Source organism: Melopsittacus undulatus, chromosome 3 (assembly GCF_012275295.1).
Source record: "Melopsittacus undulatus isolate bMelUnd1 chromosome 3, bMelUnd1.mat.Z, whole genome shotgun sequence".
Classification (NCBI taxonomy): Eukaryota; Metazoa; Chordata; class Aves; order Psittaciformes; family Psittaculidae; genus Melopsittacus; species Melopsittacus undulatus.
This window is the reverse complement of record NC_047529.1, coordinates 61,146,295-61,163,589: the sequence shown is the minus strand read 5'-3', so window position 1 is coordinate 61,163,589 and position 17,295 is coordinate 61,146,295. Positions and strand designations below refer to the sequence as shown.

The following is a 17,295-nucleotide window of genomic DNA, read 5'->3' as shown; positions in this document are numbered from 1 at the left end:
AATGACCAGATGACCCAACCATTCTGTGATTCTGTATAGCTTGCATCTGAATTTTATCCATATCATACTGTCCTGTACGGCTGAGCCTTTCAGTGGTCAGATGATGTCAGTTCCTGCATCTTCTTGAGTAGCTGTTTTGCAACTTTGTGTTCCTTTACCATACTAGTTTCAGTTCTCTAATTATCTTGAAGTTCTTTATCTTGAGGGTTACTACAGACTCAAGGATTATGCTTGGTTACGTGTTCCTAATAGTAATGCATATAATGACCATCTTCAAAAAAATAGCAGACTGGCTGGCTTAATCTCTCTTGTGGGTTTTGAATATGCAAAATGCTATATTTTGGTTTAATACTTCAATAACATTTATGCTGCTTGCTTTTGTAAGTATGGGTTTGGGGGTGGGCTCACTTTCTTTACTGTCTGAAAATATTGCATTTATATTACTTTTTAAGTTTTGATTCATTATTATTCTGTCTATTCATCTATATAGACATTTACTTGGCAGTTTCTCCTTTCCAGAGAAAATAGCCAGTTTGCTGTCTCAAGGCTTTGTATGTTGCCTCTTCTCTGTTATATGAGCAGTTTTTATGTTCCTTCATTTACCACTTAATTTGGTGTCTGAAAAAGACTTGTGAATAAGCCTCAGCTTTACTTTTCTGTGTGTTTTCTCAGCAGCCCCTTGAGTCATATGCAGGGGCACTTCATTTGTAACCTGCAGATAATTCAACCAGTGCAGAGCCCATTCTTTTAAGAGAGTGTGGGCCAGAGAAATTGTTGGAGCAGCAACCTCCTCTCGGCTGTTAAAACGCATGATCACTACCAGTCCCTTCCCACCCCTACAGGGTCCCAGCATTAACCTACACATCATGTTCATTTGTTCATTGAGACACCATGTTTATGTCTTGTGTACAGCATGGTCATAATGCATATGCACAGTTGTGCATGATGAGGCCACAGCATGAAATATACTGGCCGCCTGCTCCATCTGAAAACTCTGACAGTCCATTCCAGGTGACCAGTTTTGCATTGGGAAATTCTGAGGAGAATGATCATATAGACTGCATGACATTTCTGCCATGAGCACCACATCCATTGATTCTACAGATGTAAGAGACTGATGAATAGATGTAAAAATAACATCTGCTGGACACTGTAAGTGGTGGCTGTAGCAGTTGCTGCTGTTACAGTGGTACAAGCTTGCTTCTGTCTGTATCTCTGTAAAGAAACAGGAACATAAGATTGACACACTTAAAGCATAAAACTTCTTAACCTTATCCCAAGCCAAGTTTTTAATTTATGTTGATTGATGAGTCTGTGTGGCCTGGGATCCTCAGTGGGTAGACCTCTTTTCTCGTTGTGGCTCTATTGGAAAGACTACACTATAATCTGTAATGGCTTACTGAAAACCCTGGTTGCTATTACTGGAGTCAGGGCTTCAGACTCAACAGCATGACATTTGTTGCAATTTGATGCTTTTATATAAATGATGGAAGCAAATTACTTTGTTCTTAACACTAGGAGGGTAAGACCCCAAACATCATGGTAAATGAGTCAATACTAGCAAGGATCAAAGTGAGTAGCTATAAACCCACATAACTTGACAGCTGCTGGCCTAATAAGAGCCTTAGATCAGCAGTAGCGTGTTTGCTGTCTTGGCAGAGTCAGAAATGAAAACAGCCTAGTGTGCATGTTTTTTAAGATTTCCCTGAAGTTAGGTGGTAATTTGACTCTTTGGCCACTTGAAAGGAGTGCATGGGAAGGGGACAGAAGGAAATAGAAGGAAGCGTTTTGTGTTCTTTTTTTATTCAACAATAAAATGGCATTTCAGTTCAGCAAGAACTGTTAAGATAGCTGCAGTAGAAATGGATTGTTTTTTTTTTAATTTAATTAACTTGAGTAATGAGGTGCTAGCTATAAAAGCATTATTATTTGTCTTAACATAACTTGAAAGAAACCTGAATTTAAGTATAGTAAAAATAGACTGTCTTTCTGTTCTGGTGCTTTGCAACTTTGTTTTCTGGAGCAACATAAATAAACTATAAATCAGAATATTTGGGTAACTATTAAACCAAAGGTTTTTTTTCAAATACTATCAAAAAAACCAAAACCTTATAGTTGTTAGTGTAAAACACCCAACCTCTAGCTTATAATTTCTTTCTTTAGTTTCCTCTTTTTCTTAGTGTATTATTACTTGAAATACATAATACATAAATAAGAAAATTTTTCCCCTGAAATAGTTAAAAAGCATGGGCAGAATTCATCATAGATGATGACCTCAACATTATGAATGCATGTATAAGTTGTATTTAAACATTGCTGAAGAGGCTTGATGGGGGTGACTTAATAAAAAGAATAAAATTCACCTGGGAAAATGGACTGTAGTACTATCCTTTGAGCACTTTCTTTCATTTCCAGACATGATGTGAAGGTCTAATAAATATTTGAAGAAGGAACAATACATCTCACCCCCAGTTAAAAAAAAAAAAGTGATGCTGTTTATGGTACTTGGAGGTATGCGTCGCAGAGGTGTAAAAATCTGCAAGCAGACCTGATTCTGAAGCTGCTTTTTCTGTGCTTTAATGGACTCAGAGCAGTCTGCACTTAGTGGCCAGTGGTGCACTGCTTATGTGTGAATGAGTGTAAATAGTTCAGGCAAGGTCCACCTACTGAGAATGAATCTCAATTTGAAAGGATGGACTTTTGAAAGTGTTCCAATTGTTCTTGTGAACCAGTGAAGTTGTGCTGCCTCTTCTGTCTGTAGTATTTGCCTTCTGGTTAATGAAAGTATTGCCTTCAAATATTGTTTTGCTATCTTCATGCAGGGACTTCTTCCAGACAAAATGTAAGATGATGTATATTGCCTGTCATTACAGTGCTGTGGGGGTTAATCAGTTCATTCTATTTTTCCATAAACTTTCTCATCAAGCAGCGAGAAATCATTAATGATTTTGGGGCTGAAGGGGTGATGAGCAGGATCTCATGTTGGTTTCAGCAGTGAATACATGCTCTGCTGTATTGTGGTGAGGAAGGAACAGAGAATACACATTACAGTTGAGACTTGCCCCCTCAAAACCATGGTAGGTTTGGGAGATCCTGGTCCATGTCACTGTACTGCCTTGTCTGAAGCAGAAGCCTGAAGCCGTGGTCTAGCACAGTGGTTTTTGTGGTGTGTTCTTTCATTCTGCTGTTGAAAGCTCATGAAAGCTAATACAGAGAAGTGTTGTTAGAAGGCTAGTATCTGCATATGCAGTAGAGCCCTCTAAAGGATCCACACATTTTAAAAGTTGAAAATCACTTGGCTTTTTCTCATATCCCAACTTATTCCATTGTTTTTAATTTCTGAGAGGTTGTGTGCTCTTTCCAGTGAAGAATGGGAAGAACTTTGATACTGCAAAATTTTCACAAAGGCTGAGAAACCATTAACCATCTGACACTAGCTCAGTATGCAAAATTATTCTCAAGAGTGGTGTTGTATTATTAGTACAAAGAAAACCATTAATGGCAAGTTCTGCTTTTATACAAGTGTAATCCTGTGTATGTCATGTAACCACATTTGCTCCATATTGCTTTTGTCAATGAATCAAATGTGAGAACTGCTCTAAATTGGTATCTTTTGTTTGAAAGAAGCCTTGTTTCATAAATTTATCCTGTCTGCAGAACCTGAAAATAACCTGAAAAGATCATATTTAGGGAGTACTTAAAAGAACAAAAAGATGTAGTCATGAGAAAATAAATGTTGATTTCTTGGTTTGGTTCTTTTTTTTTTAGGTCAGAAGACTTGTCTCCACTTACATGGCATCTTTCCTTACCTCTATATACCATATGATGGTTTTGGACAGCATCCAGAATATTATCTTCGTCAAGTGGCATTCAGCATTGACAGAGCACTTAATGTGGCTTTAGGCAATCCATCTTCTACTGTTCAGCATGTTTTCAAAGTGTCATTAGTATCTGGAATGTAAGTATGACCTGGTAGGATTTTTGGTTATTTATTTTGAAATGTTTTTGTAGTTGTACTGCATAGAAGTACTTACTAATGGACTTGGGTGACTGTAGTGCTTTCTCTCTTTCTTTTACCCCATCTGTGCCTTCATACAGGGCCTGTACAACTACTAAATAACTTTTCTCACTTGCTTTGATTTTTAACATGATCAACAGGTTTTCCACCTAATGCTCATTTTCCACCTAATGCTCAACACAACCATTTTTCCTAAACTTAGATCCTAATGAGGATCTTTAGCCTAGTGAGATTCCTTTTAGCTTTTTCTGTCTCTGCTATGACAGCGGTTCTTTCCATCCATCATTTTCTACCTATCAGGGTTATTCTAGGGTCATTGTGACCAGGCAGGAGCCTGACTCTTAAGCCATCTTTTCTTTGTTCATCTAAGATGACAACTTTAGGAAGCACATCACAAGAGACTTGTCAGGTCATGTTTATCCACCTGATCCTCCCAGGAGCAGAGGCCATGAAAATGAAGGCTTTTAAACATTAACTTAGAATCACAGAATAGAATAATAGAATAGATTAGGTTGGAAAGGACCTTAAGATCATCTAGTTCCAATCTCCCTGCTGTGAGCAGAGATACCTCCCACCTAGATCAGATTGCACAAGACCATGTCCAGCCTGGCCTTGAACATGGCCAGGGATGGGGCATCCACAACTTCCTGGGGCAGCCTGTTCCAGTGCCTCACTACCCTCATGGTGAAGAACTTCTTCCTTACATCTAGCCTATATCTCCCCTTTTTAAGTTTGAACCCATTACCCCTTATCCTGTCACTATAGTCCCTGATGAAGAGTCCCTCTCCAGCATCCTTGTAGGCCCCCTTCAGATATTGGAAGGCTTCTCGTGAGGTCTCCACACAGCCTTTTTTTTCTCCATTTTGAATAATCTCTTAATCAACTTCTATTTAACTTACATAACCAAGTACTGAAAAATATGTCTTATCATAATGACTAATAGGAAGCTGTCCTGGAGGAACACAGTTAATCTATACATGAATGGAATTTTTCATCTTCAGAACAGTGTAAATGCTGATTTTCAGTAGTGTACAGCACTATCTTTTACTTATTTTTCTTCATTCACTTTGAAGTATGTTCTTTCTAACTGTGAAATTTAGGAAGATAATCATTCTATTCCCAGCCAGTTCTAGTAGTATCTTCTAGATATTGCTAGTAAAGTGGTTGCAATTTCATTTTCACTTTTAATCAGAACTTTCTGATGTGTTTTTTTTCAGTAACAAGGAAGGTAACCCACCAGACTTCTAATTTTTGTTCCTTTTGTGAGAACTATGTGAAATGTAGTATAGCTGTTCATCTTAACAGTGAAAGCTGGGCAAAGTAAACTGCTGAAGACAGTGTTTCCTGAACTCACTGAGAAAACAACAGATGGACATTAGGGGAACCTCCTTTTTTTTTTTAATCTCTCTAGCCCCAAGAGCTTCCAGTCAGTCATTACTGAAAATCAGGTGCTCATTGCAGTAGGAATGAATGTTCCATGTATTTTGTTTGCTTGAGTAAGAGGCTAATGGGAAGCACCTAACAGAAATTGTAATACATCTTCATCTTTACCTCGATAGATATGCTTGTGTAGTCACACAAATCTAATTGTTTTCTTCTGTTCTGACCTGAGTCAGATTATGCTTTGTAGATATTATTGTTGAGAAACCTGCAGGTTTTTTTAGATCTTGGAGATTGTTTTAGCCATTCTTTTCTGTGTTAGCAGGAAAATTGTTGTGTAATAAAGATGCCTGCTGAACCCTTATAAGTTTAATGTAAGATTTTTGTTGCATTAACTTCCAAGCATAGTAGAGGTACAAGAATAAAAAAGAGGCAAAATATGATCTCTTTTTGCATTGTGAAGTTAAAGTAGGTGTTCGTAGATAATATTGGAAGTGGTGTAAATCTTGCTCTTCCTGCTGCCATGTCAGTACAGATCACTTGCCATCCAACTGCTGATGTTTTTTTCAATGTAGCTTTTGATTTACATGCCTACAGCACATTGAGTCATTACAACTCAATGTATATAACCTGTTATTAGGGTCATACTGTGTTTATAAGAAAGAGGTTTATACAGTATACATGATCCTATCACCTTTTCAGCTTAACAGCTTTAAGTTTGTTGTTTCAGCTTAGCTCAATTTTAACATCATAAACATTTTTTTGAACAGTTCACTCTAGCTTTTGGAGATACTAAATTTGTGTATATTTAACTATAGTAATGATAACAGTGTTAATACTGTAGTTGTGCAGTTTTGCTGAGCTTGCATTTAATTTAGGACTGAAATCCCTCTTACTACTTAACTTGTCAGTTTACTTAACTACTACTTAACTAGTCATTTTTTTGACTTAGCGGATAAGCATTCCAGTTGCATTTTTAATAATATTTTTTATTCAGGGATTTTATTTTGTAGAGGTAACATCTAAATGTATGCTTTCCTGAATTTCTGTTGATTTTGGTTGTGATTACTGTAGACTTCTTGCATTCACCCAGTGTGTTGAATTATGGCCTGTTTCTTTAACATGCTGTTTTACAAGCATGTAAGATTAGATTAGAATTCTAGATGCTGAGAAGTCAGTAATTCAGTCAAGTAATACCAGAATTAATGCTGCCTGTTCAACCTCAGTTTAGTCTTGATGTATTAATTATTCTATGTCTTCTTTAATTGCATTCTCAAATCCTATTTTCTTCAGGATTTGTGCCTCATTTAGTGCACAAGATGATTAGTAATCACTGAAAAGGGGCAGCTATTCACTCTTTTAAGCTGTTCTTATTGTTCAGTTATTAATATTACACGGCTGGTATTTACTCATTCACACCTGATCTGCAGAATTAATGTCCCTAAGGATTTTGTTACAGCATTTATCAGAAAGGCTGAATGTTGGTTTTGAAGCAGTCCAGGACTAATTATTAATATATTAAAAGTACTGTTATGACAGTGTCCCATAAATGTGTTAATAGGTGGGGAAAGAGAGAAACAACATTAAGACAGACGTGCATTCTAATTTCAATTTTTTTTTTTAAGATACTTTGATATGCATAGGGCTTATAGTAGCATAGTGCTCCCCTTTGGCCTGACATATGTGAATTTTCATTCTCCTGGATATGAAGGGGAGTTTTTTTGTTGTTGTTTGTTCTTGGTTTTTTTTTTCCTAGATTTTAATTTTGTCTTTGTAGTAAAATGTGGTTGAATAAATGCCACAGCATAACTGTCTAGCTTCTTGCTTTTGCTTCTTCCTCTCAGGCCTTTTTATGGTTACCATGAAAAGGAGAGACAGTTTATGAAGATTTATCTTTACAATCCTGCAATGGTAAAAAGGTAAGGATATGGTGATATGAAGTTCTGGTGGATTTCCTTATATCTTGCATTAAAAAGACAATTTTGAAGCAAGATTCATCTACATATTAATAAAATAAAAGTAACAAAATTATTGTTCAAATTTTTCAAAACACGTTAACAAATTGTGTATTTTAAGCATGCCAATAATCTTTTCAAAGTAGTAGCATATTAGGAAAGCAAGACTGAAATGTACTTGACTTGCATTTTCTTATATTAACTGTAATTCTTTAACACTTGAACAAATTTGCTTCAGGTTACTTTTCCTGTAACTCTTAAGAAAAACCGTGTAGAAATCTTTGATGTATTATGAAGTAGATTTTCATAGATCTGAAGTTTTTAATTTCTAGCACACATTATTAAATTTAAATAATACTTGGAAAACTGGATAGTTTTTGTTATTAGATAGTTTCTCTATTTCTCAATAGAGTAACATTCTGTTAAATGAAAGCACAGTTGATCTCAGTCTTACTGTCATGGTACTTGCAGTAAATTAAGGAATAAATAAGGAGGAATTACTTCTCTAGCATAAACTGAAATCCCTCAAGTGTGTAGTATTACCTGTCTGAACTCTTTGGGTTATTTTAAAGATCATAAGTTAGGATTGTCTGGGTTTTGTTCTAGGCTAATAAAATGTTGTGTTGTTTTATATGTCTGTCTTAGTGTAACTTATATGCCTGTATGATATGGTAGTTACTTTGAACTTTGGAACTTCTCATGTTTAAATTACATTGATTAAAATAAGTTATCAACATTGTTGTATTGGAATAATTTTGGGTTTACATTCTAATTTGTCTTTAATTTTAGAGTATGTGAGCTTCTGCAAGGTGGAGCCATAATGAACAAATCTTACCAGCCGCACGAAGCCCATATTCCCTACCTCCTTCAACTCTTTATAGACTACAATTTATATGGAATGAATTTAATAAACCTGGCTGCTGTCAAATTCAGAAAGGCAAGGAGAAAAAGTAAGGGTTTTATTTCTTCAGACCAAATACCTGTTTTGAAGACTAAAAACTTCCATTTTGAACAAAATGTCACTAGCTGTTGGACAATTGCCATAGTTTGTGGCTGAATGAGTGTTGTGTGTTGCTTCCCTATAGTTTGAATTCTGTGTCAAAACAAAGTCCATGTACAAACAAAGAAGCTTTATATAATTTTTTGGTTTTGTGCCTGAATATTGGGACTGAGGAAGAGTCTGCTTCCTCAAATGAGATGCTATATATCAGGTAAAACCTGTTCTGTCAGGTGCATCTGGTCTATATTGTGTATTCTCTTTCAGCTCACTGATAAGAAAAAGTGTGGAGTAGAATTTAGTATTTTCTTTGGCTTCCAATTTCCACTGGGATCTGTCCTGAGGACCCAGATACTTGGAATTCTGAAATTTACACCAGACTCTGCATGATTTACTTTGAAATTCACGTGGATAGGAAAGGATGGAATTTAGGTTAAGATATGACTAGAACACAGGAAATGTGGTTCTAATAGTGTCAGTGTGTTCAGAATACATTTTTCTTTTTACATGTTAGAAAGTTAAATCATTTAAATGATACCAGAGTTATTTTTAAAGATGATGAAATGTAGTGCTCTATTATTTAGGAGAATTTGGACTGGGAGTATTAAATGCAATTATTTAAGAATATGTGTGAGGGAAAAAAAAGTTATCAAGTAAATGAATTAATTTCTCATTCTTTTTTATTTTCTAGGTAGTACATCAGGTGTAAGTAAAAGTTATAGAATTCACTTGCCAGAAAATTCAAACCATGCATCTTTCGCTGAATGGGAAGAAGATGAAATACCAAGGTCAGCATGACAATTTTTTACTTTTTATGTAGGCTGTATATTCTTTTATGCATCAACTTGTATATGCTGCAGAGTTCCAGTCTCTCATTTAAAGGACCCTTACATTTTGTATGTTCAAAAAAAGTTCAAAAACCCAAAAGATGTGACACATATAATCATTACTTAGTTTCTTTGTATTGTTTTGGTAATTTGAAACTTTCTAGTACATGTTTATAAAAATCCAATAGGGAGATAACAATAAGAATACATGTGGCAAATTCAAATTTCTGGTTTTTGGAAGGTATGTTCCTGGCTAATGACTCCTGATGAAAAGCTGAGAAAGTTTAGTAGTTACAGAGAATACTTAACACATCGGTTAACAGATTCTGGTTTTGTAACTGACATGAAGCATGCTCTCAGAGTATCCCAATTTGTCCATTTCAAATAGCAGCTATATAAGAATCTCAGCTTAGAATTTTCATGTCTATCTCCCATACTCATCCTTTTTTCTAGACTTTTACACATAATCAAGTAATGCTGTAGACTAACTTACAGGCATGTAGACTAACAGCTTGTAATTTGTAATAGCTTTATTTTCATGAGAGAAGGAATATACTTGGGTTGGAGGCCAGGGGGTGGGGAACAGGCAGCATCTGGTGTTACCTCAATTTGTACAGTTTACCCATAGCAAGCTCATTCGTTAACCTACTTTATAATGTTTGACAGTTCCTGTAAATACTCTGTCATTTAGTAGTCTTCTCATTCTTAGGTAGCTCATTTTTCTCTGAATAGCTTATTAGGCTCAAAATGCTGTGTTGTTTGCTAGGGTTACATACTGGGAGCATTTAGTTCCCCAGCAGAAAGTGCCTTAAATCAAACCATACTTCAGATTTTTCTAGTGTGCAAAACCTTGAGCTTCTGCAAGGTAGCATCTATTTTTCTGATTCTGCTACCTCTACTATAAGGAGATTTTGAAACAACATTCATTTGATGGTTGTATTGTGTTTTAACTCAAGGTCAATTCATATCCAGTTGTTCTTGGGCTACGTATTCTTTTATGGCTGCATACTTCATTCATAGTCTGTATCAATCTTTATTTGCCTCACTTACGTAAGCCAAGTTACTTAACCTTTGGAGGGCTGCATTGTAAGTTTGGCCAACATTATCTGATGTTACTTTACACAGATCTGGGGAAGGCAGATAAAAAGAAAGCAAAGTAGCATTTCCTGGCTGTCAAATCCAGAGAGGGCACAGCTCAGCATAGCAGGAGCCAAGGCACTCATCCTCATGGCTGTATTTCCTGTATTTTCCTCAAGCCTTCTTTCCTTCTCCTTCCACACTTTTGTGTATACAGCCAGGGGTGCAGCCCTCACTTGTGGCAGTCCTTTTCCAGCTCTCACATGTTCCAGGAGTGGGATGTTAGCAGTAATGGGGCAGATACTAAGCCTGTTCATTTCCCTAGCATTCGTTCTCTGTACTTTTGCCAGTAGAAAGTTTTTTTCTTGAATGCAAAGCCTGAATACTACTACATAGTATACCAAACAAATTCTCTGTAGCACCATATACAATGGTACTGGTAGTGTTCTCCCTGATATGCTTTACAGTATCATTTACCATGCCATTTCGGCTTGTAAATATTTTGGGATTTATTAGTACAAGATGTTTCTCCTCTTCCATTTTTCCAAGTGATAATCTTCTGTTTGAAATCCCTTAGAAGTTCATACAGGGTCCCGCATCCCATTTTTAAATTTCATCCTGTTTCTATTAATCTACTTCTAAGGTATCCTGCTTTTGTTTTATGATACTGTGATCTGGTTATGGATCTGGTATGTCTACCAGCTTGCCTTATCAGCCTGTTTCATTAGTATATTTATTCCTGCAATTCCTGCCAGCAATATTCTGGTCTATATTCAGCTCTGTGTGTTAATGCTCCATCTTCTTTTTTTTATTTTTTTGTATAACCAATAGGAATTTCCCCTTTAGCCACATCTTAAAACGCTTCAACAATTTAGGAACTGATTTCTGTCTCCCAACTGTGATTGTTTCTTTCCCATTTGAGAGTGTCAAACATTCCTTTGTCTAGAAGATTAATTCTTTTGTTAAAAGTTGTTCTAGCATGGCTGTCTTCCCCATGGTGTAGGATGTACATGCCACTGCAAAATAATGAACCTAAACTCTTTTCCATTACTCTGTTCCGTATATACACAAAGTTAATTGCCTGCTATAATTTCTCCTGCATTATTTATGAGAGGCATCAACTTAAAATAGTGCCATTTAGTCAAATCCATACTACAGTTTGTTTTCCTACTTTCTTTCCTTTAAAATTCTGAAAATTTGCACATAAGTTGATTTAATGGACTTCTGATTGTTGTGATCAGTGTTGCTAAGGGTGAAATCTGACCTAGATAGTATATGAGATATCTATCCAAGGAGACCCTTGTAATTGTTTCCTAAAATGATCATGACTCAGATTTTTTCCATGCGGTTTTTATTCTTGCAGCGCACAGCATTACTTGAGATCTGTAAAGCTGACATTGTTCCATTATTTCTGGCTTTCCTTAACAAAGTATATTCTGTGTTCCAAATATTTGGGGTTTGTGTATAGTTGTATTGATTTCTAGTTTCATGCACAATACCAGCACAGTCCCCTTGCTATATTGTACAGTCTTCTTGAGTTCATGTTGAGACGTTTAGCTGCTTTGTGAATTGTTTAACCAAAAATTTTTGCTCACTTCTTTTCACCATTTGACTGCTATTTTCGGCAGCATTTGGAGGGTCTTCTGTGTGTGCTGAGCTTCTAAGTTTTTGCTTGTATCTTATATAAAATAGGGAAAGATTTATGAGATCTTTACCGGTACACTTAAGTCTTTTCTTCTTCTTTGAAGAAAAATAAAAGGGGACAAGACAATCAAATGTTGTTTAAGACTGCAAAATTTCTAGGGCTATATCCCTAGTGATTGGGATGTCTGTTTAGACTTGCTATCCTTGGTTTTGTGTACATCAAGGATAAATTTTAAAGGCAGTCCAGCATGTATCTGCCAGGTCTTTGCTGCAAGTGGCAGTTGGCAAGTTCTCTAGTATAACCAACGCCAGTGATCTGGCATTTCTTGACTTTGTAGTACAGTATATCAGGTGGCTGAAATATGTTGCTGGATGCCTGGTAGGTACATATGTAGCATTACCAGCATTTTGCTTGAGTAAATGCCAGTAGTAGTTCCTTATTTGAAAAAAAACATTTGAAATTACACCAAAGCTTCTTGGTGACTAAACTCACTGTTAAGTGCTAGATAGCACCTCGCTACTCTGCCATTTCTCCAGAGCAGTATTTAACCCAGACATGTCCTGTCTTGCTCCTGGCAAATCTCTGAATTATAAACTTGCTGCTACAATTAGCATACTGTATTAAGCCAGGGACAGTTCTTTTTAATCTAATTCTAGAGTGACTCTGTTAAAAAGTAGGCAAATATCCAAAGGTACTAGTGTCCAGGAATCCCTGATGTGGTAAGGCTTTTAGATACAAAACTTGCCAGTGTTATCAAGCTGGAACCTACAAAGCCCAACTTAAAACAGGCAGTAGTCACCTGAGCCTTGCAGTGCTATCCAACAGTTTTGAAGAAGAATTCTTCACATGAGACACATTTATGTTATCCTTCAAGTAGCTGACAATAGATGATGAAACACATCCATGAATTCCAGTGAGAGAACTTTCTGGTAAACATCAGGCTTGGAGTAATCTGCCAGTCAAGTTTATCACTTGGACATGACGTGTTAAAAGCAGAATGATCAGTAGAGCACTTTTGGGAAACACTTTCCTTTCTAAACCCTAAATTTGCTATTGAACACTAGTTTATGCACATAATCAGGTTAAATAACTGTACTTTAGGACAGTTTTGTACTCCTCCTTCTCCCCTGACATTTTTGGTTTAATCAGAGTAAATTAAAATGTTAGAAGAGCCAGGTAAAGCGCTGTGCTTTCATGTACTTTTTGCGTTTTTTCCCAAAGTGGGAACAGATGGCTCCTTGGCCTTTGTGGCTTACCTGGATATTGCAGAAGCTTGTAGTGCTACTGCTCTGACTTCTGCTAGTACAAGTGTCTAGCAACTCACCTTGGCAAGGATGTTAAATGCCAAGTTAATGACCTGATTGTATTCAGAAGACATTTTTCAGTTCTCACAGAAATCTTGCTGTACGTGTCAGTTGTCTTTAGCCTCCACATCAACCTTTGGAGTGTGCAGCTTTGACTGCTAGCCCTGCCTTAAAACTGAAGAATTTAATGAGAATTGTGGTGCTAAGTCCTAAATTTGTTTCAAAAAAAAGGGCTCTTGTTAGCTCAGTGTTTTTAATTTGAATAATATGCCATGTTAATTTGAATACTATAGTTTTTAACAGAAAGTCCTTATGTCTGTTTGGTTTAGAGTTTGGGCAAAATGAGCTTTTCTGCTTCTAATTCCCCAAATGAGTGAGTTGCAGACAAAGAACATGCTTCAAATTACTATTATTATGGAAAAAGACTTAAACTACAGTGACAACTACCAGTTTGTTTTGAATTCAGCAATGTTGAATTCAGTGTTATTTTTATAGGATAAATCCATAGTAGAATCTTGTATAAATAAGAAATCTGATCATTTGGAAAGCTCTTGGTCTGTGGTATTGATCAGTTCTCAAGACAAATCACTGGCCACACTCTTGATGGGGATGTGGGAAACGCAGAGGTGTTTGTTTGGTTTTTGACAAAATGTCCCAGCTAGTTAAAGGGAAAGGAATAGAAAACTGTTTTTGTCAGAAGAACGGCAAATTATTTCAGTTAATGGCCTTAGTCATCAGACTATTCAAAAATATGTCACTGATGCTAAAGGTTTATTTTGTCTTAACTTTTCAAGATCTTTCTTTTTGTCTCCACACTCTTTTTTTTTTTAATTAGATACTTTTAAAAGAGGAAATTGGTGAAAGTAGAAAGCTTAGAGCTTTGCTGTTGTATCTACCAAACAAGTCAAAGACAGATCTTGACCAGATTTCTGGTACCAACAGCCATTGTGTATTGTGGTCCCTTTTCACTTGTTCAAATCAAATGGTTTGATTTCATGAAGGGAACAGGTAGGGGTTTTTTTCTGCCTCCTTCATTCTTGTTTCCCAGTGGTCTCCCAGTTCTTCCTCGTTATGTGATCAAAGTGCAAGTTTCAGCTTGCCTGCAGTTCCTGTTGCCTGTCATGCAGGCAGGCTCTGTTTGAATGCTTTGAATATGAGCACCCAAAGCGTGTGATGTGAAAATTATGCATTTTGATCATACTGTTTCTCAGCTGACGGTGTGATTGGGAAGGGAGGGAAGTGATGGCAATGGATTGTCCTTAAATGTGCATTAGGGTGTGGGCAGTCTAATTCTGCTAAAAGGCTGACCTGCTTTGGTTTGGGAATTACATGTTTGCTCTCTTAATTCTCATAATAACTCTGAAACAGTACTGCTGACTGGAGGGATTAGTGATCATATATTAATACATAGCATTTTAAAGTCATTAATGTGTTCTACATGATAAGTACTTCACAACTTCTGCCAGGTTATTTTTGGATGTTTAGAATAAAGAAATATCCTGCTCTGCCGCCTTGTCCTGCAATTGAATGAAACACACATGTGCATGTAGCAAGAAATACATTTACTGTATTAATGTAGCCACAAAATGTGGCATCACAAGTTTTAAAAGTATGGCTGCCAAGAAATTATTCTGTAAACTTTGCTTTCCATGCTTTTAAGCTATAAGCTTTCAAAATGTTAAGAGTCAGGAATTTCCTAATTGCCTATTCTTTTTTTTCTTATCCTTCACTCTATTAAAAATCCAGTTGCTGAGATTTCTCTTTTGTTTCTCCATTTTATGTTGTGCATAAGACAGGATTTTATTTTCCAATAAAAACTCCACTATTATAGTGTGATACAGGAGGAGAGCAAAGATGATTCTTGAAAGCTGTGTACTGTAGAGAGGTTGAGGTTATCATAGTAAACACTATCAGCCTTACAAAGAAGAATATTTCTTTCTTACTACAGAAGTCAAGATATGCATCAGCTGAGCAATTGCACTAGCAATACAAATTAAATGTAAATCTACCCTTTTTCATTTTAAAACTATCCTCCCTTTTCCTGTCAATACAGGCCCTTGTAAAAAGTCCCTCTCCACTTTTCTTGGTGGCTCCCTTTAGGTATTTCCCAGAGCCTTCTCTTCTCCAGGCCAAACAACCCCAACTTTCTCAGCCTTTCCTCACAGGAGAGGTGCTCCATCCCTCTGATCATTTTTGTGGCCTTCCTCTGGACACTCTCCAACAAGTCCATATCTTTCTTGCACTGGGGACTCCAGACCTGTACACAGTACTCCAGGTGGGATCTCACCAGAGCAGAGCAGAGGAGGAAAATTACCTCCCTTAATCTGCTGGTCATGCTTCTTTGGATGCAGCCCAAGATACGGTTGGTTTTCTGGCTGTGAGTGCACACTACCGGTTAATGTCCAGCTTTCCATCCATCAGTATCCCCAAGCCCTTCTTCACAGGGCTGCTTTCAATCAGTTTTCAAAGAAGGTGTCAGGGATATCCATCTTTTAATTACATCACTACTACTTCCTTGTGCTATAGTGACTTCTGTTCAAAGCTTATAGATGGCACTGAAATTAAATCTTAGATTCCATACTGAGATGTCTGAGGCTCTGTATATGTCAGGGAATGTAGGAATACAAGTGGATATTGTAAGTCACCAGTTAATTAACCTAGACAAAGTGTCCTGAAGAATATTATTTTAACGACGGGGAGTTTTCAGGGGACTTTCTATGGTTCCCTAAAAATTTTACAAGCATAAACAGACTTCCACATAAACCTGGGAGAAGATTTCTCTTTTAGTTTCCTCCATGGACTCCTTAATATTAGTTCACTGACAGCAACAGGTGAAAAGCCACTGACCTTAGCAGGTCTGAAAAGGCACAGCAGGAAGATGATCAGATCATTATACAACAAGTTTGAACCTGTTTTTAGAATTTAAGACTATCCAAGCCTGTTACCCTTAGTTCTGCTTGTGTTTGGGATGCTCTGTTTATAGTCACCAGGCTACCCCTGAGCCCCCTAACTAACTAAATTAAAAAAAATAATTAATAAATAAATAAATAAGTTTTTTGCTTTAGTTCCCGGGTCGGAAATGTTTAACTGTTTTGCATTGCATTGTGAATAAGAGAGAGAGATTCTTGGCACTATGTTTTCTGGGTACATGATCATGTGAACACAGATGGTCCTATTGGCTGAGTTCTGTTGAACATTTCATCTTGTATTTGAGGAGGAGAACGTTATCAGAATTGCTGTAGTACTTAGAGTTGTTTACTACTTCTTTCTCTTCTCTCAAAAGAAAAAGCCTTTAAATTGAAGATACAAATTTCTTATATAACTAGATCTGAATATGACGGTTAATTTAAGGACTTGCAGATGAGGATGAGAACTGCTATTTCTGTACTTAGATACTCATCCCCATCCCCCCTGAAATATTTTCAATGTTAGCCCAGATAGAAAACAGTTATGATGCATGTTTCAAAATCAATGTACTGATAAAATTAACCTGTGGTATTTATGTTGTCACAGTTCTTTAATGTTGAAGGGTGTTGAGCCCCGAAGTACCTGTGAATTGGAGGTGGATGCAGTAGCTGCTGACATTTTAAATCAACTGGATGTTGAAGGTGAAGTGTTAACTTTCCCTGCAAAATGTTTTAGGACAGGAACTCCATTGTCATCTTTATTTTAAGGCTCATCTCAGTTAAGCCACAATCCAGTTTTCAGTGTTGGTGAATTGTTGATCTACAAATTTATACTTAGAAAAAAAAAAAGTTAAATTAACTCAGAAAGAAAACAGGTTATAAGAATAGCCTATTGTCAGAGCAATAGAAAGACATTTTTGGTAATGCATAAACAAAAGACTTCAGACCTATAAGGAGAGTAACCGAAATAGCAACATACATCTATCTGTACATGCATACACACATACTTGGTGAAAAGACCAGCAAAAACCAATGATCTAGATTAATGAGCAGAAGATCTAGAAAACAAAGCTACACCTTAACTTTTACATAATACTGAATATTAGAGTAAGGCAAGAATTGCAAATAAAAAATTTACAGCTTAGAATGACAAAACAGATGAAGAGTGTGAGAATCTAATTTGCGG

At 36.5% G+C, this 17,295-nt stretch overlaps 1 protein-coding gene across 1 annotated transcript in view; it reads left to right on the top strand.

The window, feature by feature from the left end:
• The window catches only part of REV3L (REV3 like, DNA directed polymerase zeta catalytic subunit), a 119,568-nt gene that overhangs the window by 47,495 nt on the left and 54,778 nt on the right, over window positions 1-17,295 (top strand). Inside the window, exons 2-6 of the mRNA XM_034060307.1 lie at window positions 3,769-3,958; window positions 7,243-7,317; window positions 8,143-8,303; window positions 9,042-9,138; window positions 16,717-16,811. Of these exons, the coding sequence (XP_033916198.1) occupies window positions 3,769-3,958; window positions 7,243-7,317; window positions 8,143-8,303; window positions 9,042-9,138; window positions 16,717-16,811 (618 nt within the window). The remainder of the gene's footprint in view (window positions 1-3,768; window positions 3,959-7,242; window positions 7,318-8,142; window positions 8,304-9,041; window positions 9,139-16,716; window positions 16,812-17,295) is intronic.